We start from the raw sequence: 22,737 nt of genomic DNA, 5'->3' as shown, positions 1-22,737 counted from the left end.
TTATACGCAAGACGATGTGAAGCCTTTGTGTGTTCTTAATTCTGCGTTTTGTATACAGTCAGTGAATCCACCTAAGGATAGATGACTCAAGTACTTAAGACATAAGTAAGCTGAACCTAGTCCAGTAATAAAATAAAATGTGACTCTGAAAGACTCCGTTTTCCTTTGAATTTATAAAAAAAGAGGTTTTATTTATATTTAAATTTTAATGATTTAATTAAATGTATTATTATTATACATTTTTATTTTATTTCATTGGTTTTTATTGAGCTTGTTTATTTTTTTTAATTATTTTTTATGTTTCCATAAATGTATCCTGTATCCTTTTATTTTGATAGCAACTGTGGAAGTCTTTGTTTTATGATGAATTATGTCAGAAAACCTGCGAACAGAACTTTTTATTATGTTGTACTAATGTACTATTATTAAATTCATCACTTCAGTAACGAATTTTATACACCGAGGAGTCTTAGAGTTAATTTCGCGATGAATTAATCGAGTGTTATTGACAAATGGAGGCTTTTACTTTGTAGAATCTGTTCCGTTCATGTTTGACAGTGAAGGGGGCGTGTTGTTAGCTGTTAGCCTGCGTGCTAACCGTGAGAGCTAAAGTTGACTTTCACTTTCTGAAGCTGGGATTCTTTCAGCGGGATGAACCGGGCTTCCAGGAAAACGAAACTGGACGCTGTCACCGCTGACGCTAACTCATTTTAGTTCGTAGATGTCGTTATGTAACTCTTTTTGGTGGCGATATTGACAACTTTTAGCGCAAAGTTTCGCCCCGCTTGACGTCCAAAACACGCAGGTATCTTTAGCGGCTAGCACCCTGCTAGCATGGACGGCGGCGGAAGCATGCAGAGTATTGACGAGAGGGGTGTCGAGAAATTAATGGATGACTACTTGAAATCGATCGGTTTGCATCGGAAGAAGATAGCCAAAGACGGGTCCTGTTTGTTTCGGGCTGTCGCCGAGCAGGTAAAACGGGAAAACTACAGAAAATGCTAACGTTAAGTAAGTTTTTAGCTTAGCACAGGTGAGAAGCTGGGCTTGGTCTGTTTGGTGTGCAGCTGCGATGTCCTAATGTTAGCCGAACAAAAGTTATGCCCACAAACTCTGGTTTCAGCGTAGACTCAGACCTACATCTACAAATGAATAAACTTTAAATGATGAAAAAAAATTTAATTGTGGCTTTTTTAAATCGTACTTCCGGCTTGTTTACCCAAAAGTGTCTCTGCTAGGCTTCTGACTGCAAAGGTCAGCTGTTTACAACTTCTTAACGAATTGTAAATGTAATATTTCCACAATATATGTGAGAATATTGATATTAAGTATGTCTGTTTGTGTTTATTGTTGACCTTTGACCCCTCCTGTGTAGGTGCTGCATTGCCAAAGCCTTCATACTAAAGTCAGGGCGAAGTGTGTGGAGTTTCTGAAGCAGAACAGAGACACCTATGAGGCGGTATGTACAGTGTCACCAAAATAAAACAACATCATGGGAGAGCAAAGTGGTTTTACTTTTCGAACTAGAAAGTAGATTTGTGGTAAAAAAATAGCTGCCAGGGAGTATTTTTTATTTACTGAATTAGAATTCATAGAAAGGAGGAGAAATTTGTGTTAAAAAGAAACTGAAACCATATTGTGTGGTTTGAAAAGTAACTAAAGGGAAATAATAAACAGGTTTATTGGTTTAAGCAAATTTGTCAACCCAGTAGTCATCGGGAGGCTTTGGTGTTGATGTTCATTGACACTGGGATGTCCATGTGTCGTGAGATATTTTATTTTTATTGTAATATCTTTTGTGAACTTCTTAAATCTGTTCACACGATGATGATAAAAAACGACTACAACGAACACTGAAACTAGTCAAACTAAACTGAAACATGCAAATGCCCTGGAAACTGAAGTGAAAGTTAAAGGGTAAAACTTCAATAACTGCACTCATACCTATGAAAAGACATCAAAAAACACATAATTTAGAGTCAGTGTATCATATAGGTTGGACACTGTGTATATTTTTGTACATTACGGACAATTTCAGTTCTTTATCTGTACAGATACCCATGTATACACTTACCGGCTGCTTTATTTGGTAGTACAGGGTTGAATGCCCTTTTGCTGTCAGACCTGCTTTAATACTTTGTGGCACAGATTCAACAAGGAGCAGGAAACATTCTTCAGAGATTTTGGTTCATGTTGATGTGATGGCATCATGCTGATTTCCTGCTCAACCGCATCACAAAGGTGCTCTACTGGATTGAGATCTGTGGAGGAAAAGTGTTGAGAAAATATTCTGAACCCACTATCTAAATGTTGCAGCAGAAATCAAGACTCGCATTAGATCAGGTGATATTTCTCCAGTCCTCTGTTGACCGTTTTTGGCGAGCCTGTGTTAATTGTAGCCTCAGTTTCCTGCTCTTAGCTGACAGGAGTGTGTGCTCGGTATGGTTTCATGTGTTCTGCATACAGAGATGCTCTTCTGCATGCCTTGGTATTAAGGGTGTCATTTGAGTTGCTGTTGCCTTCCTATCAACATGAAGCAGGCTGTCCATGACATCGTCAAGGCATTTTTACCAAGAGACCTGCGCTCACTGGATATTTTCCGTTTTTGTTTTTGTTTTTTTCGGACCTTGAAACCACAGAGATGGTTGTGCTGAAAAATCCCAGCAGATCAGCAGCTTCTAAAATACTCAGACCAACAACCATGTGCGTTCAAAGTCACTTGAATCCACTTTCCTCCCAATCCCTGGGCTCAGACTGAACTTCAGCAGGTCATCTTGACCAGTGTACTTGCCTGAATGCACTGAGCTGCTGTCATGTGACCGGCTGACAGGTGTACCTAATGAAGTGGCCAGTGAGTATAAATTCAGCTGGTGACCCGTTCGTACTGATTACACACAGCATTCAAACAAAGGTGATTGTTAAACATTATATATATACTTCAACGAGGCGGCTCGGTTTTGTCCCACCCGTGTGTTAATTAATCCTGGGAGGTGTAAACATCCCCTCTATGAGCTCTGAGGCTTCGAACTAATAAATTACATGAATAATAAATGTAGATGTAACAGGTGCTTACACCATGTCTGCTCAGCACTGAGAATTTGAACTTATATTTAGAAGTAATTTTCACTAAGCATGTGCTTGCATTCTCCATCTGTAACCTGTTATTGTAACTGAGAGGTTGTTTTAATGTATCTCAGTTTAGTTAATGTTTTTTTCACTATTCAGAGACGTTCAGTTGTAATTTATCTTCACGATGGTGTGGCTGGTGGTTGTCGGGGACTTCACAATAAATCAAAACAAATGTGTCCCGAGTCTCAATAAGCAGATGTACCGAAGCCTCCCGACACTGTTTGTTTTGACAAATATGACGACGCTGAGCAAAGTTAATAGTTCTGGTATTTTTAGGGTTTGCGTTTCCTCTTAAAGAGCCGGACCGAGCTGTTATTCAATTGCAGTCGAGTTAATCATAAGTCTGTAAAGTAAGACAAGTAAAAACATGAGAGAATTTAAATTTTTTTTCTTTTTGTTTGTTTAGTTTAGCTTTATTCTCTTTAGTGACGTCACCCTGTGGCCTAACATTGAGAAAAGAAGCTGCTTTTGCCTCTCACACAAGCCGCAACTTCTCTATTTATAGCAGAAAACGTGTGAAAGCTCGAGCTTTCGGTCTTGTTTTAATGCATGAGCTGCACGTAATCATGATCCTGCTCGTTTCGTCGATAAATAATATAAATTACCATGTTTTATTTTTTTTAAATGTCTTGTTTTTGTTTTCAACAGCTGAGAACTGAAAGTTAGTGAGTTCACACCAAATGTGAGACAGAAAAGGCTCAAACGTTTCCTGTCTGAGCAGATTTTTGGCTGTTTTTGGACCCTCAAACTGCTGTCGAGGAGTCGATTTACTCTTCTGTGAATCACAGATCACGGTTGAGTGACGCTGCGGGTTTTCACTCCCTGAGTGACACATGAGAGGAAATGAAAGCAAAAGCTGCTGCTGGTGTTGTTTTTAATAGTGGTGATAAACTCGCTCTGCTGCAGGGCTTTACTACATTTCCCAGGGTGCCCTTCGGGCAGCTGGGAGAGCAGGAGCTGTGAGCTGCTGTCAGAATGGGGCATAGAGGTGGATCAACAGCATTAAAGCTCCACCTGTCATGTTGCTGCCTTCACTTCCTGGAGGAGTGGAAATGTTTTAGGTCGCATTTCAAAAAACTTTTAAATAATTTCTTGTGTGTGTTTGTTTGTTTTTCACTTGCTTACTTCTTAAATATCTTGATGGAGGGAGTACAGTCTGATAGATTTTTTTTTTTCTAAATTCATTTTTAACCTCCTAAGACCTGAACTCTTCCACAGCATGCATTTTTAATTTCTCTTTGATATTTGGGCACATTGGGGCCCGATGAATGTAAAAACAAAGAATTACCAGATTTTTTTCTTTTTACCAAATTTTTGTTTCTAAGAAAAATTAGATCCACATATGAGGATATTCATTTAAAGGACAGTGGCAGTATAATGTCCTTGTAAGTGGATATCAGGTCCTTGTAGAGCAAAATTGAGTATTTTGGTCTAAATAACCCAAAATGTGATGTCCACATACGTGGACGCCAGGTCCTAGGAGGTTAAAAATATCTTTCGACAGCATGTCATTGGCTAAACGTCTAAATTTAGTTACCTCTGACTGCGGTGTTTTAGGTTTTGTGTGGCCTGGTCGGCTGTAAACATGTTTATTTCTGCTGCAGAGTTAAACATGGTAACACTGGAGTCTGTGGGGACAGACTCGCGTATCCTTTAGAGGAAGTGGCAGTTTTATTTTGGCTTTGTTTTCAGCCTCACACATCATGTTTTTGTTTTTTTGGGAGAACTGAGGAAGAAAATTGCCTAAAAAAGTCACTGCTGTTTTTGTTTTGCAGTTTATTGAAGGTGACTTTGAGGATTACCTGTGCAAGCTTCAGGATCCACAGGTAAAAACACCACACGCTCTTATTGTTCTCACATGCTGGGTCATTTTAATGTGAAAGCTCATAAAGTTTCTCTGTTTTCCAGCAATGGGTGGGAGAGGTGGAGATCAACGCGCTGGCCGCCATGTACAAGTGAGTGAGATCAGAGGTCTCTGAACAGAGAGCTGCACTTTAACTCGACAGAAAGCCTAGTGGGAGTTCCCACAGTGTTTGAGCTTTATTCACTGTGGATAATAAAGCTTTACGCTCACTGGCCACTTCATTAAGTATACCTATTTAAATGCTCGTTAACACAAATGTCTAATCAGCCAATCACATGAAAGCAGCTCTGTTTATGTGTGGAGAAATGGTGAAGACGACCTGCTGAAGTTCAGTCTGAGCATCAGAATGAGGAAGAACAGTGATTTCAGTGACTTTGAGCGTAGCGTGGTTGTTCGTCTGAGTAGTTCAGAGACTGCTGATCTGCTGGGATTTTCCCCGACAACCATCTCTGTGGTTTACAGAGAATAATTCAAAACTGACAGATTATGCAGAGAACGCCTTGTTTATGTCAGATTTAAGAGCAGAATGCTGATAGGAAGGCAACAGTAACCCAAATAAGCACTCATATTCCAACCAAGGTATGCAGAAGAGCATCTCTGAATGCACAACACATTAAACCATGAAGCAGCAGAGGCCCACACTGGGTGTCACTCCTCCCAGCTCCCAGTACTGGTTTCTTGAACCAGTTTATTATACTCACTGGCCTCCACAGTCACCAGACATCCAACAGAGGACCTTTAGGACGTGGTAGAAACAGAGATTTACACTAACTGTGTGATGCTGTTGTGTCACTGAAACCACAGGAATGTTTCCAGCAGCCTTTTAAACCTCTGCCACGAAGAATTAAGGCAAACAGGTCCAGTCTGGCACTAACAAGGTGTATCTAATATAGTGGCCAGTGCAAATGTGATACTTGGATATTTTATTCACATAGTAACAATAATCACTCGTTTATGAGACATTTATGTTTTGTTTTGTTACTAAAAGCTAAAATCACCTCTGTCAGCATCCAGGTTTCAAACTAGTCTTTTTGAGTGTGTGCTGCTCAGTTCTTCCTCCAGTTTCATTGGTGCAGGTTTTGAGCAGAGGACCAATGCCGTGTGAGGTGTTTTTGATAATATGGCAGTGCAGTTTCTAAGCGCCGATAACGATGTGTGCAATGATCCTAGTGACACTGTACTGCCACCGCTCAGATGATTTTGATGAAAATGGTCGTAACTCGTTGTCTGTGGCTGTAAAGAGGCGCCACATTTACTTTAGAAGGTTTTGAAGCTAAACTTGATGAAAATCTTCTGCCCCCATGACCTGGACGCAAATGAGCAGAAGAGAATAGATGGATTATGTTTGGGTTTTTACCCCTTAGCTGTAAAAGACTGATGGGGTATTGCTGTCACGACAAGTCTTGGAGGAGTTTGGATCTTGGTGACCTCGACCTCAAGGTCAAAGGTCAAGTTTTCTGAAAATAACTGAAGAAGGAAGTCACCAAAGATTTTCCCTTTGAGGCAGCGCTGCCAGCTGTTTTGGGAAACTGCACGTAATGAGACAAATAACGTTTCTTTTTATTTAGTTTAAAGATGTGCACCCAGACCTTCACCTTTTGTTTGGACGCACAGTCTGAGACGTTCACGGAGTTTGACGATGATCTGCTTGTGAAATGTGTGTGAACGAGGCTCGGGGGTCTTAACAGGTCGGCAACGACCATCAGTCTGTCGACACGGCAACACTTAAACCCTGAGTTAGGCTTTAAAGGGCATCTCAGTCAGATATGAAGCAGCATCCCGAGGTGGCGGTGAAATCATCCCAGGTGTGACAGCTTTGGCTCTCTGGGTCCAAACGTGCGGAAGCTCGTCCTCATTTATAGTTGGAGGAATCTGCGTTCCTGCCCCCGAGTTTAGCATCAGATGGTGAAAACGATGAGTCACCAAAGCTTCGTCATCTCATTTCATCCTCTCCTCTCTCTCTCTTCGTCTCTTTTGATCTCTTCCTGCAGGAGGGATTTTCTGATCTTCCAGGAGCCCGGCAAGCCAGCCGTCAACATCACAGGCAACAACTTCAAGGACAAGGTGAGGTGGACGCGTTCGGCCGAGCGTTTAGTTAGAGACACGATTTGCATTTCCTGTCGGAGGAAAACTTTCAGAAAATACACCAAGCTGTCAGGCGGAAGCTTTGAGACGCTAACGGCGATTTTTCAAACGACACAGCTTGTTATTTTGTCTTTACCGGACATTTTAAAGCAGGAAAAAAAGATCGGTTCATCCCCGAAGCCTTTCAGGCTCTTCTCGCTTCAGTTTCCACTCTTTTATTTACTGAAGCCAAACCGTTTGTTTGCCTCTACAGGTGCAGCTGTGCTTCCTGAACGGGAATCACTATGACAGCGTTTATCCCATCAGCCGGATCAAGAACACCGCACTCTGCCAGTGTGAGTGTCTGTGATTTCATTTGTTTGTAAAACAAGGAGAGCGGAAAAGAGTTTAACTGATCCTGCAGATCCTCTCAGGGAGGGTAATCATCACTGAAGAGAAGTCTCAGTGAATTCATAACAAACAGATGAGAACATCAATCAAAATGTGGGCACTCGGCAGAGAAAATGAGAGAACAGAGACCACATTATAAACCAAACACCACATAGTCAGTGTAAGGCTGCGGCACTCCGAGGAAACCCTTTCAGCTCAAGTCTTCATAACACTTCTTAGTCAGTGTGCAAGAGGAGCAGCGTGAGTCATTAACCACGCTGCTCAAACTGGTTTTGTCTTAACTCTGCTAAAGGTGAACAATCACAGGAGAGCCTGCAGAGCCTCTGATTCATGCTGCTGTGTGTCCAGCGTTTAACACTGATGTCTCTGTTTGACATCTCTAACAGTCGCTGTCGTCTAATTACTGCCCGTTAATTTGATGTAACGTAAGCTTGTAGTGTTTCCTGTAGTGTAAGTTTCTGAAGTCCAGCGACCCGACTAAACTGACACTTTGCAGCATAAACACAGAAGTTAAACTCAGTCTGTGAGCAGCTCGCAGGTGTCTGCTGACTCAGAACGTTTTCTGTACTACAAACTAGATTCACTTCACTCACCCTGTCACAGACACACATTCATGCAGCACTATCTAACATTACAACACAGTCAAAACGTGGGGGTTCAGGATACTTGGACCAAAGGAACAGATTGATCTTTCGATCTTCTGGTTGGTAGATGCTTTACTGCCTGAGCCCTCGTATCACTTTCCCCCTTAAATCTTCACCTCGGGATCGTCTATCAAACGTATTTGTTACCTCTGATGTGAAGGTCAAGTTTTTCATGTAGCGTTCTGTCTGTGAACACGATATCTCTAAAAGTGGTGAAACCTTGTAGGGGTGTAGAGTGGGGTCGTGGCCCACATCCACCCAGCGTGTCTCACTGAGTACCAGCTCAAACATAGTTCAACATGGCAGCCCGAAACTCCCCTGACGTCATTTGTGTGCGACAGAAACACAACACAGCAATGGAGGACGTCAGGGTGATGGTACGCCTGCTGCTAAAACCCACCTTGTTGCTGGACCACGATGTTGTGGTGCAGCCGTCTTCCTCATCGTCGGGTTTCAAAAATTCTTGTGAAGGCGTTACGCTCGTGACTCACGTGGTGTTTTCACTTCTTGGCCAATCAGTGACATTCTGTCTTTTGACGTCACATTTTCGGAGTGAAACCCTGGCTGAGTAGGTACCGGATAATACCAGCTAATCGCCACATGGGCCGAGCAGCAGGTATACCTGCACCCCGATGCCCTCCATTGTTGTGTTTGTGTCGCGTACAAAGAGCTTGTGGGGCTTCGGGCTGCCTTGCTGTAACTGCTTCGCCTACATTGAGGTTTCGCTCAGTTGTAATAGAAAACGACTGAAACAAAGTAGAGTGAAGCCAAGTAGATGCCAGTGGAAAAGAGACTACAGGCTATTCTTCATACAGGCCCACAGCAGGGGTCTGATGCTTTGTTAAAAAGGTGGCAGTCAAAGTCGAGGCTCGCCCAACATGACAGTCTTGTATTATTATGTGATTGTTCATCATAATCAATCCATCCACTTAAATGCAGCCTGCAAAGACAGTAAGTCAGTGATTACAGTTTAATGAAACTGGATGAGCCCACAGAGCGTGGGTTACCCATTCACTCACTTTTTTTTTTTTTCTTGGTTCAAATATTGAATTTCTGTCTTGCCTCTTATCAAAAGTTAGACTTCAGGCTATAATTAGACCTCCTGTGATTCACACGAACACGGCAGCAAACCCCAGAAAAACCCTCATCCCGAGTCTCTGTGTGATTCTCCTGCAGCCGTCCTGTACGAGCTGCTGTACGAGGGCGTGTTTAAGGTGGACCGCAGCTATTTGGGTTCCTGTCAGCGGATCGGCCGACCCGCCGACCTCCTGAGCGACGACTGCATGCCCGCCTGCCCCAGCAGCGACGACTCCGACCTGGATGTAGACGAGGCGCTGTGGTAGGAAACTGGCATCAAGCAGCGGTTTATTCACCTGCATGATAACTTTTACTGTGAAGGGAAATGAGTCAAAATCCAGCACCTTGTGCCTGATTTTTATTAAACGAGCACTCACACTTCATTTTTATTTACTGGCAGTGAATTCACAGGCTGCTGGTTTTGTTTACTTCCTCATCGTTATTGATTTACTTTTGTATACTAAAAACTGATTACCTACTTATTTGGACATATTGACACTTCGTTTCCTTTGTAAGTGTTCTCATCTCCTTTTATCAAACACAGTAAAACTTTAAGGCTTTAATAATCTCATGATGTCTGTTTTTGTGGCTCAGGGTGGAAAATGGAACCAGCCCTACCTCCACAAAGCACAACCAAAGCTACAGGGTAACATTCATAAAACACATGTTTTATAACAACCACACAGGGTAGTACTGTCACTGAAGTGTGTGTGTGTGTAACAGGGCCGTGGGCGTGGGCTGCCTCAGAGGGTGAGGCGATCTTTGAACCCAACATTGCTCAGAAATGTGGAGTACGATGTCTGGCACAAGTCCAAGAGAGGTGACACACACACACACACACACACACACACACACACACACACACACACACAGAAAAACAAAGCATGCGTCTAAAAGTAGTCAGATCCCAGGGCGATGTCCAAAGAAACGACCTGCTTCACTATCAGTTTGTCGTGTGTAAGTTCACGCGAGGTCAACGTTACGATGAAACATGTTTGTTGAACATTTTCACAGGATAAAAATAACTAGAGCAACACGAGTTTAAAAACTAAGTAAAATTTAAATACACATTCTTGTGTTTACACATGTGCGTGGGCTGGAGGGATGTGTGGTATGCAGCACATTAAAGATGTGAGTGGTGTAAGCAGCAGTCTGATGGTCACGTATGGGTCAAGAACACTTTCATAAGTTATAAGAACGTCCGGCTGCTTGGACGGGTGACTGAAGACGAGCAGACCAGAACACTGCTTAAAAGTAAAGGCTGGTTTGCATCGGTTATAACTGGCCATGTTGGTGGTACTATTTCCTACAGTGGTCTGACAAAAGCAAACGTGAGGATAGTTTAGTTGGGAATTTCCCACGTGTGGGACTAATAAAGGTTATCTTATTTGGCTGAGCTGAGAGCAAACCGATGTGAGCAGAGAGAGGAGACACTGGTTCCTGTGGTGTTGCAGGCACGCCACTGTTAGAAATATGCTGGGAGTGCATGATGTGTATCTGTGCTGGTGCATCACACCTGAGTGAGTGCTGGTAATGTGTGGTAAGCTCCCACTGAAACCACAGGAAGCTGTCTGCAGGAAGTGCTTCAGGTTTCTCAGGTGTTACTGTGGTGCTGGATAAATGCTGGGAAACCCTGTCAGCTGCAGAGGTCACAATCACATTACGTATAAATATAGACTCAAAGGAGACAGTTTTATATTCATTAAACTAACTCAGACTTCAAATAGCAGCGCAGACTCACTGTTGAGATTTGTCGTCTTGGGCTTGGTTTTCTTTCAGGGCTGCTTCAAACTGCCCGCTGATCGTCAGACTGTAATGTTCAATGTGGACACTTTACAGAGTTGAACGTTTGGGACAACTTGCAGTTATGGACTTTGTATTGAACTCTCTGCACACCAATGGGATTCTGTTGGGATGTTCCCGAGGCTATGACCCTGCTGTGAAGCGCCAGTTATGCTGACACGGTTTATCAAAGCTGTCATTCACGGCTTTGATCCTCTACTGACTTTTGGATGGCGTCCTTCGTACATCAGTGATTATATAATATAAACTAAACTCCTTCACATGTCGAACATGTAAAATTAGTCAGACTCGCCTGATCTTAACTACAGCTGTTAACGCTGACTGCATCACTTCACTGGGCAGATTTGAGGCTTTTATTTTTTCAAACCATTTTGTAATCTTTTTTTCAAACACGAATAAACAGATCTGACCAATCAGAGCGCTGCATTTGGCAACAAGTCCGGGTCAGCCGGCTCTCTGAAATTATTTCTTTGCCAACAAGAGTTCATATTCCTCACGGCACGTCGGGGCTCGATGTCAACTACATTTTTACCTCTTGGCCGTAACTGATCAGGTCATAACCCCAGTGGACCTGCAGGTGAGGTGGACACCTGAGTTTGTGACTGCAATAATGCGAGAACGAGGCATGAATCCTGATGAGGTCAGAGGGCAGAAGTGTTGAGGCTGTGTACAATTTTAACATCTACTAAGAGAATGACTGGTACTGGCTCTGAGCGCCGTCCCGGCTTGTCGATGAGGCGGGACGTCTGTGCCCAGCCTGATCGTTAAAGCGGAGGACCACTGCTCCACTTAGCTGGACACAGCTGTTGGTGGCAGGCAGCAGCAGCTGGATGTGATAACCTGTGTTTAAATATGCAAAACAGTGGCAGCGTAGCAGGTGGTGCAGAAGCTGAAAGTGTGACAATCAGCCCTGTTTTTGGATTTTGTAGGAAGATTGAAAACAGACGTCAGGCTGGGGATAAAAGATCTGAAAGGGAACTCTGAACACTTTTTGGACTCAAAGTGATCAGAAAATCATTTTTTAACAAAAGTTAAAAGTGAATGTTTCACGTTTTATTTTCTTTTTTTCTTTTAGCCCAACAGAAGCTGGATTACTGCATCGCTGCTGGGATGCAGTTCACTGTAGGAGACCGCTGCCAGGTGTGTGTGTGTGTGTGTGTGTGTGTGTGTGTGTGTGTGTGTGTGATCCTCCTCGAGTGCATGTTTCACGCTGTTTGTGCGTCACCTGCAGGTTCGTCTCGAGGGAACCAATCGGCTCTACAGCGCCGTCATCAAGGAGGTGCCGGCCAATAACCAGCCAGTGACCGTTTACATAGAAGATCTGGGCAGGAAGTAGGTCGCACTAACAGCACGCACACACGCTCAGTGTCGTGGAGGTTGCACAGACGTGACAAATCTTGTTATGTGTGTTTTAAGGCAGGTGGTGCCTTTGTGGAGTGTCCGCCCTCCCAGTGATGACAGCGGGTGGAGCAAGGTGGGCAACCGTGACAAGAGGCTCAGCAACGGGCACGGAGGAGGTGAACACGTGCGCGCACGCGTATGTTACAGGTTTATTGCATGAGTGCAGTCTGTGGAAACTCTCTTTCTCCTTCAGAGTGGGAGGAGCGGGGGAGAGGCCGAGGAAGGGGGAAGTCCGTCGGGCCATCGTCGTCCTCTGGTTCTCAGGCAGCGGCGCCGGGCTCAGGGGGCCGCACGCTGAAGCAGCACTCCTGGCCCCCGCAGGCCAATGTAGAGGAGCAGGGCGGGGCCAAAACCAGCAGGTGTGTCATCTCTGTTTGTATACATCAGTGCTGGATCACACAATGACACGATCACTGAACCCCTCCTTCATAATCTTCCTCTATGGTTTATATAAAGCATAAATATCATTTTGAGCTTGATTATTAGTTTATTTATTTTGTAGTTCTTTTCATTTTACGCTGCTGTTGTTGCTCTTTGGATTAAATAAAGTTCTTCTGCATTTCTGTGTCTTTCTACAGGAAGTCCGTGGGTGCGGCGGAGGTGGCGTTCGGCCTGACAGAGGAGCAGCGATTGGCCAAAGAGGAGGAGGAGAGGAACGTGGCGTTGGTGGAGATTCAGCTCAGAGACGAGCACAGCTTCCCCGCACTGGGCGTGAGTTCACATGAGGCTGATTTCATGATAGGTGCAGATAAACCTGAACGTCCTGCTGAGGCTGGGTCGGCCGGTTTGAACCCTTTTAGAAAGGCAGCGAGCTGATGTTTAAACATCTGGGGCCAGATTCACTGACGATTCCCAGACAGCGCAGAGAGGTGTTCAGTTTTACGGCTGTCGAGGAGCCTGCAGGCGCCGTGTCGTAGTTTACTGAGAGTTTTATGTTTATTTTCTACCTCGCTCACCTCTGACTGCCAGACAGGAGTGTTACTCACATTTACAGACACTATTTTCACTGCTTCGTTTCCTCTCCTTCATTTTCCTCAGTGTTGTGTTTCTATGTCGAAGTATTGATGTGGACTCGGGGAATAGTGCATTGATGGGATACAGAGAAAACACACAGCAAGTGGCCCATATGGTAAAAATGTTTAACGAGCTCCAGGCTCGCTGTTAGGACATGTAAAAGTCTGAAAATGTTCCTCAGAGGCTGATACACGACGCTCCGGGAAGGATGAGAGTTTGGATTTAATTCATCATGCTCACGCTGTTTCTTGTTCAGCAGATGTTTTTTAGTTTTTAATGTTTCTAATGTTTGTTTTTCTCCCCTCAGTCTCAGCCGGGGACGCAGGGAGAGGGAGGGAAGAGGAAAGGAGAGAAGAAGCGATCTCAGAGGAACAAGACGGTGAGTTCAGACCACAAACGGACACAAACAGGGAGACATGTTATGATGCAGAAACGCTCTCAGGGCCATTTCCTCTGGTCCGAATCAGCTGATGAGTTTGTAAACTTGCAGCTTTTCCCTCGCAGTTTCGTTTGTTTGCACACAGCGAAGTCCAAGCGGACCAGAATGCATCACTACAAACTACGTGAGAGCATTTCAGTCTGCTCATTGGCCTGATGCGTCTGGTGTGGAAGCAACTAAAGTAAATACAGGAAGAAGATGCTGTGTGAGAAAATGGAGAATTGATTCATTTCCCAGCTAGTTGGTATCCCGCACAGACCGCTGCACATCTGTAGGACCTTCCAGCAGAGAATACAAAAGAACACAAGCTTACGGGGCGTGCTGTAGCTCAAGCTTATAGTAGTTGGTTTGGATCGCGTTCACACCATAAACGAACCGCTGTGTTCGTTGTGAACTGTACTTTGGAGGTTGTGTTTTCTGTACAGTGTTCACATCTGCACAGCCTCATCAAAAGGGGAAAACTAACCAGAGTTTGATTTAAACAGACTAAACACCCTAACATTAATCACCAGCACAAAAAGGCACCGCATGGTATGTGACATTGTTCACATTCAGCTGTGAATGATTTCGCCTGCTCAGTTAGTGCGTACATGACTGTTAATGGGAGCAGCCGGTGAACATTCCTGTCTTCATTTAGGAGGTTTAATGCAACGATCTACATTTAAAGTTAAAAGCATCCTGGTGCCGAGGCTCAGTGATACACTGATGCTAACTTTATTTGTAAAGCACCTTTCACACAGACGACTGACAGAAGAAAAAGGGATGAAACAAAATAATCAGCAGTGACACGAAACTCAAATTAAAAACACAAAACATCAAAGAAATTAAATTAAAATGGAAAGGCCTGCAAGTAGAATTAGAGTACATGAAATTAAATTGAGAACAATTAGAAAATGAGATGAAATGCTAATAAAGAAAATCAAATTAAAAAGCCTATCAGGAAGCTTTGTAGGAAAATTAGATTGCTGAATAAAAACTAAAATACTTAGAAACTAACAACAATAAAACAGAAGATGAATACAAAACATAAGTTAAAATAAATTAAAATAACTAATCGCACGCTGTCAGCTCGTGAGGCGTTTGCCGTCCTCTGAAAACTACGTACGTCACAGCATTCAGGAGCTTCTTTGAGACTGTCCTTCCCTCACATCACTGTGGACCAGTTTTGACCTGATGTCTTTACAACGTTGCTTCCAGTCATTGAGGTTTACAGATGGTAATTTATGCAAAGCTCTTAAGTTTTCACCACAGCCCTCCATGGACTTCATGGTTGCTTCGTTTTTTTAGCCATTTGGTTGTAATTTGGCTTGGACCATCGTCCTGTTGCATGACAGTGTTTGTGTGTCAGACAGCTGACGGGGGCCTACATTTACACAGAACACTTTTGTATAAAGATGGCTTCATGTATGACTCAATGACTGGTGCCCAAATCATCATCGCTCCACCACCGCGCTGACTTTGTTCAGATGTAACATAAGCTGTGCTGCCATGCTCTTTAAGAGAGACGGCAATCGTTCCAACGAGAAACGATGTGAGAGCGAGACCACGAGGTGATTTTTAAATCGGTAAAAAACCTCTGAAAATGAGAAAAAGCCTATGAGTGCACGAGTTCTAGTTTGCTTCGTACCTGGGACTTCAGTAAGGAAGCTCTATGAAGAATGTGGTCACTCCATATATGATCTATCAAATCTGAAGTTTCCACCTGACCCCAGAAGCTGAGCAGCTGGTTTTTTTCTGTGCATTTGGTCGTTGAAATGTTACCTGAGACCTTCAGGGACCGTCTGGAATTTAAAACCTGGAGTCTGATCGCTGCTGCTCTGTCCTTTTACAGAAGAGCCCCGTTGAAGATGTCAGAGCTCCGTCTCCTTCTGCCCTGGACAAACCCACACCCTCCACCCCACCTCTTACAGCAACCTCTACAACCACTACACCTGACACCATGACCAGCCCCGCCCTTCCTGCTGCTAAACCTTCTGACTCCACCCCCTCGGGGCTGAATTTTGTCAAGGCCTTGATGCCAAATGCGAGCCCCTCTGTCAGCCTGCCACTCACTTCTGTAGCTCCGGCTGCTAAAACAAACACACCTTCCTACGCCTCAGCCACTGCTGCGCCGGGCTCTCCTCCTCCTCCTGCTGCTCCTCCTGCTGCTAAACCTTCTCCAAAAGGCGAAGCACCGCTGCCTCCCTCTGTCCCATCATCTGCCTTCTCCTACAGCACCCCCGTTCTCCCCGCAGCTTCACCCACCTCCTCCTCATCCTCTAAACTCCCCCCTGCATCTGTTCATCTTCCTAAGCCAACCACCTCTCCTCCTCCTTCCTCCTCAGTTCCTCCTCCCACTTTCATCACTCCCATTGCTTCCCCACCCACAGCTGCACCAGGCTTCCCCGCCGCCCGCTCCTCTCCACCTATCACTTCTCTCCTCTGCTCTCAGACTCCACCCTCCTCCTCCTCCTTAATTCATCCTTCAGCTGAAGTCCGGGAGGCTCCACCTGCTCCACCTCCAACCACAAGTAAGAAATCTGTTCAGTTTCAGGCTCGTGTCACAGTTTAGACTGCAGGCTGTCCACAGAAGTAAATACACAGATATCCCCAGACTGACACAGAGTAGCAGACTTTCAGTTTAAACCAGTAAAAACTATTTTTAAGTTTATTTTGGGGGTTAAAATCCTTTTGAATCAGATGCGCCTTTCAAAATAAGAGCTTTGTTTATTACCATTCCAGCATTTTTGGGGTTGCTCAGGTGGTTCAGGCTCTGGGTGTTTAGTAGTAAACAATTTAAATGATGGCTATAGCCAGTGTGGCTAGGCTTTTTGGGGCTAGTACCCAGCTAACAGTGAAAGTGGCCACACCCCTTATAATTCTCAACTGTAAGCCTTTATAAAACTCCAGCAGGTGACGTATGAAAGAAGAAAATAGAGGTAGAGTTGTTCTGAAGGGTGAAATGATCCAAAGGATTTTTGTACTGTGCTGTAACAGGTTTATTTCTGTTGTTGGGAAATTGAAGATTGTTTTTCAGTTTTCAGCGAGATTTTAATAAACATAAAGTGAAAATCAGTAACGTGATTAACAGACAACAAATATATTTGAAGTTTAATTGAAAGATATTTGTTCTCACCCCTTAGTTTGTGCTTAATTTTGACTGTTTTGTATTTTTTTAGGCAGATAATTGGTAAATGTATCAGCAGCTGGCACGTCAGTAATTTACTTTGGTCTTCATGTCTTCTCTCTTTCTTTCAGATTCTTTACCAAATACTGGAGGCCCTCTGATGGCATCTCAGGCTTTCCAAAGTGAAATTCCTCCACCTGAGGTCCAGACCCAGGTCTCTGTGCCCTCAGCTGAGGAACAAGCAGAGTCTTCTTTACCCCAAATCCAGACTGAAAGTCAGGCTTCTCTACCACAAATCATGGGCCCACCCATGATGCTGAGCGAGCCCCAGGATCAGCCGCAGTCTGGCACAGAGGCGCCTGTCCTGCCTCAGACTGACCTCCAGCCCCACATTCAGACCTCTTATCCCACTCCTGTGGCTTCCTACCCCCAGGCCTCCCTTCCCCACCCCCCCGCCCAGGCTCCTCACCCTTCCCAGGTCCCACATCCCTCCCTTTCTCTCTCTGCCTCCACCATTGTTCCCCAGACCCAAACCGAAGCCCCACCACAACAGCACCAGTCTGCACCCGAGTCTCAAGCTCCACCTGCCTCCGAGAAGCTATCCCCACCTCACCCCCCTCATACTGCTCCTCCTCAGCCCCTCCCCGGATCCGTCCCCCTGCAGCAGATGTCCCAGCTCTACCAGGACCTCCTTTATCCCGGATTCCCCCAGGGAGAGAGAGGCGAGATAGCTGCGACTCCAAACCTTTCTTCCAACAAGTCCGGGGACGACCTGCCCACAGGTGAGCCACACCAAAGAGTCCTAAGATGATAAATAACCACGTCAACTGTCGCCATAGAAAACTGAACAATCAGATCAGCCATCAGAGCCATGCCTGTGTCGTGCTCTGAGACTCACAGCTCTATATTCAAAGACGGTGCTGACTGTCAAAGTAAAACGAAATAATGAAAAAAATTAGGCATGACAGAAGTGTTTCAGCAGATTTGAAAACATGAGAAAATATCCACATGCTTTAGTTTAATCAGCACTGGATGTCCTACACGGACTCCCTCAGCGGGAAACACCTGTCCTTCCACAAAAACTGCTTTTGACCCATTTAGGCAAAGAAAATACTCACAGATGTGCACGAAGGCCACCATACAGGCAGGGTCAGACATAAAGAACATGCTGGTGCTTCCCTGTGAGACGAAGCAGCTGAAATAGACTAGAGATGAGTTTTGTATGTTAATGGTCAGTGTTTTCATGGAGCAAAAGTAGAGGCTGCGATGTGTCAGCGCAGTGAGCAACACCATGAAAGAGATATCTGATCAGGATTTTGTATCCTTGTGTGTTTTTTGTTTTTCTCCTCAGACGTCAACATCTTGAGGTTTTTCTTTAACTTGGGCGTTAAGGTAAGACGTAAGCCTGGACCAACAGACACACAAACGCACACCCACAAGACACAGACCAGGTTTGGAGAAGAGGATTGAGAGTTGTGTTAAAGTAAAAGCCCATCATCTCACATTTCCTGTTAACAAGTTGATTCATCGTGTGCTGTATTTTGGGAACATTTGGAATAAAAACAAAAAAATACAACCACGTAAACAATGACTTCTGATGCAGCATGCCCAGTTGCCTAGCAACAGGTATTGTTTACACAGATTTTAATGTGGTAAATTATGTAAAAATAATGCCAAGCACTACAAGATGTACTTTAATTTTGTTAAAATAAAAGTTATTTTTGATGCACTTTTAAGTAAAATAACGAGGGGCTGATGCTGAGTCCTGCCTCTGCTCTCTTCCTCTACAGGCCTACTCCATGCCCATATACCCACCATACCTGTACCTCGTCCCCCTGCAGCAGGCCCATGCCATGCAGCCCAAGCCATCTTCCCGTTCCCCGTCCCCACAGTGCCTTCCCTCTAACACCCCCAGCAACACCCCCACCAACCCGCAGGAGGGCTATCCGCCTCACCAGTACCCTCCCACTGTAGCACCGGTGCCCTCTCAATATGACAACCAGGCTGCGCTCGATGAGCTCCCTGGTCCGGCTGAACCCTCCTTCAACCAGGCCAGGTACCCCATCACCCAGCCACAACCCCCCAGGATGCCATGGCAACAGATGCCTGCACGAAACCCAAGCTACTCAGTTGGGTATCTTTCCCCACCTCCACCGTACTCGGGTCCCCCGCCTTCATCTCAGGGTTACCACCCAAATCAGGGCGCGGGGGTCCCGGTGTACCCCACAGCCATGGGTCCGTACAGCCCCTCCTCTCTGGCATATCAAACTGCATCCACCCACCAGGAGCTCCAGGTGAGCCAGGGGGCGATGCAGCAGCACCAGCTTCAGGCAATCAACGGGGACACGATGCCTGGCCACGGGAACATCCACATCTCCAGTCCTCTGGAGAGCGCCGCTGCGTCTAACATTCCCACTACCAACAGTAACCGATCAGTGATGGTCCCATCCAATTATAGTAAGCAGGAATTCTGGGAGATGAAGTCCTTACATTTCAAAGTGTTATGGCTTTCTTTTAACTGTCAGGTGGAAAAATTTTTAATTCATTTTGTTTTCCTGATAGGCTTCAAGAGAGATCCGGGGGAGAGTTTGCCACGAGCAGTGCTCCTGGTGGATCCGCCACTTAACGACATGCCCATAGTACGTATATTTCTGAGCAACTTGATAACCTAATCAAATTAACTTCGGGTTTTGATTTTGAAACTAATATCTAATAAGTAGTTAGAAGTGGCTTTTATCTTTAAAAGATCACTGAAAGGCATCCTTCAATTTCCTGTAAGCAGGTGTTGGCTTTTATTATGGAAATCTGACAGTTTCCATAATGTGTCACATTTCTGAACTCCCTGGTAGCTTTTCATAACAAAGTGATTTGTTTTAAAAGTTGTTACGTCAAATAATCTTGATGAGATCTTAAGAAATTGAGATCCCATCAATTGAGATCCCCCTCCCCCCCCACTAAAACCCATCCTTTAACATCCTGTTAACTAACTGGCTCTTAGTATGTAAATCTGAGTGTTTAAAGAAACCAGTTAAATTTCTCTACCCTGTGGCTTTTATTAGAGAAAGTCTGACATTCCAGAGCGTCCTGGTAGCTTTTTATTACTAGGTGTTTTATTTTGAAAGTCATGCTGCATCATATCCTCTTCAGAATCAGAATCAGAATACTTTATTGATCCCTGGGGGAAATTATTTTTTGTTACTTGTAACAGGACCTCCTTCTGTTTCGCTCTCAGGTTGCTCTGCTTTCTGATCCGCACTTTAAGGACATCTCCATGGGAGCTATGAAAGGCAGCAGCAGCAGCCCCGGCTCTCCGTCGCAATACCGTCCCCGGAAACCAGTCCATGCCACCAACGTGTATGAACAGAGCCAGAGGGGCAGCTACATGAAGCCTGTCACCATGACGGACAATCATTCTGTGGGCTGCAGCACGGAGGATGACTGGGAGGAGGTGGAGGGGTTTAAAACGATGGTGCCAAACTACAGAGGGCAGAGGAGGCCCTACAGAGGAAGAGGAGGGAGAGGAGGCAGAGGAAGGGGTGGCTACGATCCAACCAGGGACGTGTACAGGAGTAGACAGGAAAGAGATATGGGGGTAGGGTATAACTATATTCAGCCTAACCCTGCCCACATGGGATGGGCTCGCGAGAAACGGTATTAGCTCTGAGCCAATGAGAGAAGAGGACACAGGTGGTGATTTTTTTTTTTCTTTCTTTCTTTTGCTTTTTTCTGGAGATCTGATTGGTGTAGACCGGCAGCCATGGAAATGCAGTGTGGACCCGAGTCGGAAAATCTAAAACTCCATTTGTGTTTTGCTGCCTCTAAATCAACAAGCTTATTGCTTTGTATCAAAACATAAACACTATCCTCCTCTTTTCTTTTAAGTGCATTAGCATAGCATGTTAGCACTATTTCTTATCACTCAGACGAATGGATTCAATGAATGTCGAGCTCAAAGTTTGTTTACGAGGATTGTGAATGATTTAAAAAAGTTACCCACTGTGTTGACATGATGAATGTATGGGTTTCTTTACTGGTTGTGTTTGAGATTTTGGGAAATATGTTTATTAGCTTTCTTGCCTGAGAGGAAACGCTTTCATGTCTGTGGCAGTTTAGCTTAGCTTAGCATAAAGCAACGGAAAATCAGCGAAGACTTTGTTTTTTTTAATGTAGCAAAATGCTACTCAATCTAATGACACTGGCATAGAACAATACTCATTTCATAAAGATATATAGTAAAAAAGGCATAAATTACCATTGCTATATAAATACATTTTAGTAACTCTCTTAAAACCATACTCTCCCCTCTATTTCTATTATCACAGTTTAATGCTAGCAGCGGGAAATCAGTTATGACTGTAAAGTATAATTTTCTATGATCTATAAAAAAAAAACAACTCATAAAACCATACTCTCACTTGTACATATAGTTATTTAGCACAGCTTAGCAAAGCTTGTTAGCTAGCTTAGCAAAAAAAACCTTGAGGTATAAAGTAGCATTTTCCTATTTCCTATATAAATCAATCTTTTAGTAACTCTCTTAAAACCATATGTTTTTTTTAAAAAAAAAAAATCTTTCCACTCCTATTTTTACATCATGCTAGTTAGTTGAGCACAAAGCAGTGGGAAAAGCCATGACTGTCGGGAGAAAGTTAGCATTTTTGTATATAGATAACATCTAATAAGTTAAACCAAATTTTTTCCCACTTTAGTTTTTACACACAGCTAGCTAGCTTAGCACAGGTGAGCCCGCCAATCCCCAGATTCAGTTTTTGCATACAGTAACAAGCTTTAAATGGGCGTGCTCGCCTAGCTGTTTGTGCCCATGTCTCTATGCTAAGGTAAGCACAGACACAAAGCGCTCTGTCTGCTCCTCTCTGTAAAATTATTTACAGAAGTCTTCCTCTGATGAGTCAAAGATAAATTTGTCGTGTTTGTTTTTTATGTTGTTAATACTGGGAGCTCAGTGGATCAGTGCGGGGGGAGCAAAAAGCCAAGGGGAGCGGGCTGGAAAGGAGTGTAAGAACTGCTGCTGCTGTTAGCGCCCATCAGGCTGTTGGTCACTGTGAGTTGTGCTTGGACATTTTTCTTTCAGGTCCGTCTGCTGGTTTCTGGTCGTCTAGCCTCAGATCCAGTGCCTTATGTTTGCTGAGTTTACTTCTCTGTGCTCGGAGAAACACTGCTGTATAGAACAAAAACGTGCTGTTTGGATTTGATTTTCTATGTGGTTAAATAAATAAACCTTTGGCTCAGATGCTGCCTCTGGAGCTGTTGGTTGATTTTTGGGTGAATAAAATTTCAGAATCTTTTAGCATATTATTAGCATATCGTAGTAACTATTGCAATGCACAACAAACTTCAGTGAAGTGCCGTGAAGAACTGATTCAGGTCATCAAACTTTATTATTAGACAAAGATAACATGAGTAAGTACAATGTGCAGCTTTTAAATGATGCAATGAAATCTCTGATTAACTACCTTGTTTTGAAAAGCTTAGCTCAATGTCACTTTTGGGCAGGCTCAACTTGAGAACAAGGGAACGTAGGAGTTTCATACTAAAAATCTCAGTGACCATAACCTCAATGCCAAGTTTTCTGAAATTCTTGTGACAGTGATAAGTCAAGGAGGAAGTCACCGCAAACATTACCATTTCCTTTTCTCTGTCTGCCACAAGGCTAACTCAGAGGCCTGCTTTGAATCCACCCTGAGGCCACTGACTGCATGCCGTCACAATAAACGCTGAAATAACCCCACACATTGTTTAATCTCTACTCTGGAGACCTCAACAT

At 44.1% G+C, this 22,737-nt stretch overlaps 1 protein-coding gene across 1 annotated transcript; it reads left to right on the top strand.

Moving 5' to 3' along the window:
• The first annotated feature begins 569 nt into the window (after positions 1-569).
• Positions 570-22,203, top strand: otud4 (OTU deubiquitinase 4). The gene is made up of 21 exons (XM_076882355.1): positions 570-975; positions 1,376-1,459; positions 4,905-4,955; positions 5,038-5,084; positions 6,985-7,057; positions 7,332-7,413; positions 9,289-9,451; positions 9,784-9,835; positions 9,913-10,009; positions 12,068-12,132; positions 12,224-12,324; positions 12,409-12,509; positions 12,587-12,752; positions 12,972-13,104; positions 13,715-13,786; positions 15,678-16,356; positions 17,084-17,734; positions 18,304-18,344; positions 18,743-19,409; positions 19,515-19,591; positions 20,185-22,203. Exons 1-21 carry the CDS (start codon positions 835-837, stop codon positions 20,608-20,610), a joined length of 3,969 nt encoding a protein of 1,322 aa, XP_076738470.1. The 5' UTR covers positions 570-834; the 3' UTR covers positions 20,611-22,203.
• The last annotated feature ends 534 nt before the right edge of the window (positions 22,204-22,737 follow it).

Source organism: Maylandia zebra, linkage group LG3, assembly GCF_041146795.1.
Source record: "Maylandia zebra isolate NMK-2024a linkage group LG3, Mzebra_GT3a, whole genome shotgun sequence".
Taxonomy (NCBI): domain Eukaryota; kingdom Metazoa; phylum Chordata; class Actinopteri; order Cichliformes; family Cichlidae; genus Maylandia; species Maylandia zebra.
The sequence above is the reverse complement of the archived record's forward strand: the minus strand, read 5'-3'. Positions and strand labels throughout refer to the sequence as shown.

What these genes read in the sequence shown, in the direction of transcription:
- otud4 (XM_076882355.1), top strand. Translation starts at nt 835, where the DNA reads ATGGACGGCGGCGGAAGCATGCAGAGTATTGACGAGAGGGGTGTCGAG. An exon ending in ACAGAGACACCTATGAGGCG is followed by an intron (nt 1,460 to 4,904) that starts GTATGTACAGTG and finishes TTTGTTTTGCAG; the next exon opens with TTTATTGAAGGTGACTTTGA. An exon ending in CTGTAGGAGACCGCTGCCAG is followed by an intron (nt 12,133 to 12,223) that starts GTGTGTGTGTGT and finishes CGTCACCTGCAG; the next exon opens with GTTCGTCTCGAGGGAACCAA.